This window comes from Trachurus trachurus (assembly GCF_905171665.1).
Source record: "Trachurus trachurus genome assembly, chromosome: 1".
In the NCBI taxonomy this organism is placed as follows: Eukaryota; Metazoa; Chordata; class Actinopteri; order Carangiformes; family Carangidae; genus Trachurus; species Trachurus trachurus.
The window spans coordinates 2,866,913-2,868,170 of record NC_139891.1 but is presented as its reverse complement, the minus strand read 5'-3'; the positions used below and the strand labels follow the sequence as shown (position 1 = coordinate 2,868,170).

The following is a 1,258-nucleotide window of genomic DNA, read 5'->3' as shown; positions in this document are numbered from 1 at the left end:
ATCCATGGCGATGTAGGGGGTGTGCTTGGGGTTGGTTATTTAAATGTTGTAGACAGGAGGATTTAGGCCGGGAGTAGAGCGGTTTCACAGTCTTTCAGTCTGAGAAAAATGACGTCAAGACTTCAAAGTTGTTAGGTGTGTTTCAGTGTCACTGCAGACTAACTGAGAGAGAGACATAAGAGAGATCTGAAGTGGTAACTATGTTTTCTATTCCTTCTTTCTGCAGGTTTTTCAACGTGTCACCATCCCAGCATGTGCTAGTCTCCTTGGCCTTACCCAGAAGACAGTGAACAACACTTGGTCAGTCCAGAATCCTGCACCTGCACCAGCTGCTCACATGGCCCACCCTTACGAGCCCTGGTTACGGACAGCACCACCTAGTGGCAGCTCAGAAGACATGAACATCCCCCCCTGGTGGGACCTCCACAGAGACATCCAGCCAGGGAGCTGGATAGACCTGCAGACAGGTCAGAGTGTGGGCTTGCCCTCGGTGAATCCAGGGGGCTCCATGGGGTTGCAGCCCTCCTTAGGGCCCTACGGGTCTGACCCACAACTCTGCTCCCTGCCTCAGCACGCTCCCGCTACACATTCATCACACCTCTTCCCTCAGGACGGCTTCAAGATGGAGCCTCTGGCCCCCGAGATGCTGCAGCAAGAACCGTTCTCCCTGGAGGAACCGCAGGAGACGTCGGTCTCGGCCCGGCCCAAGCCCCAGCGCCGCTCCTCCTCCAGAGGCGCAGGCCAGGCCGCGTGCCGCTGCCCTAACTGCGTCCATGCTGAACAGATGGGTCAGAGCACCGACGACAGCAGGAGGAAGCACATGCACAACTGCCACATCCCCGGCTGCGGCAAAGCCTACGCCAAAACCTCCCACTTGAAGGCGCACCTCCGCTGGCACAGCGGGGACCGGCCGTTCGTCTGCAACTGGCTCTTCTGCGGGAAGAGGTTCACGCGCTCCGACGAACTGCAACGCCACCTGCAGACGCACACCGGGGCCAAGAAGTTCAGCTGCGCGCTGTGCCCAAGAGTTTTCATGCGCAACGACCACCTGGCCAAGCACATGCGCACGCACGAGTCCCCGCCGGGCCACGCAGAGGAGAGGGTGAACGGAGACGGCAGGATGGATAAAGGCTTTGATACGACCACACCTACTCAGTCATCTTCAAATGTGTCCGTGTCTGACACCACAGAGCCGCAGCTGAAGCTGAAATGTGAGACGGACCCCTCTGTCTCCAGCGTGACGGGGCAGTCCGGCTAA

At 58.3% G+C, this 1,258-nt stretch overlaps 1 protein-coding gene across 1 annotated transcript; it reads left to right on the top strand.

Moving 5' to 3' along the window:
* Positions 1-337: 337 nt before the first annotated feature.
* sp6 (Sp6 transcription factor) lies at positions 338-1,258 on the top strand (the record flags this gene model as incomplete). The annotated part of the gene is made up of 1 exon (XM_083971932.1): positions 338-1,258. One exon carries the CDS (start codon positions 338-340, stop codon positions 1,256-1,258), a length of 921 nt encoding a protein of 306 aa, XP_083828058.1.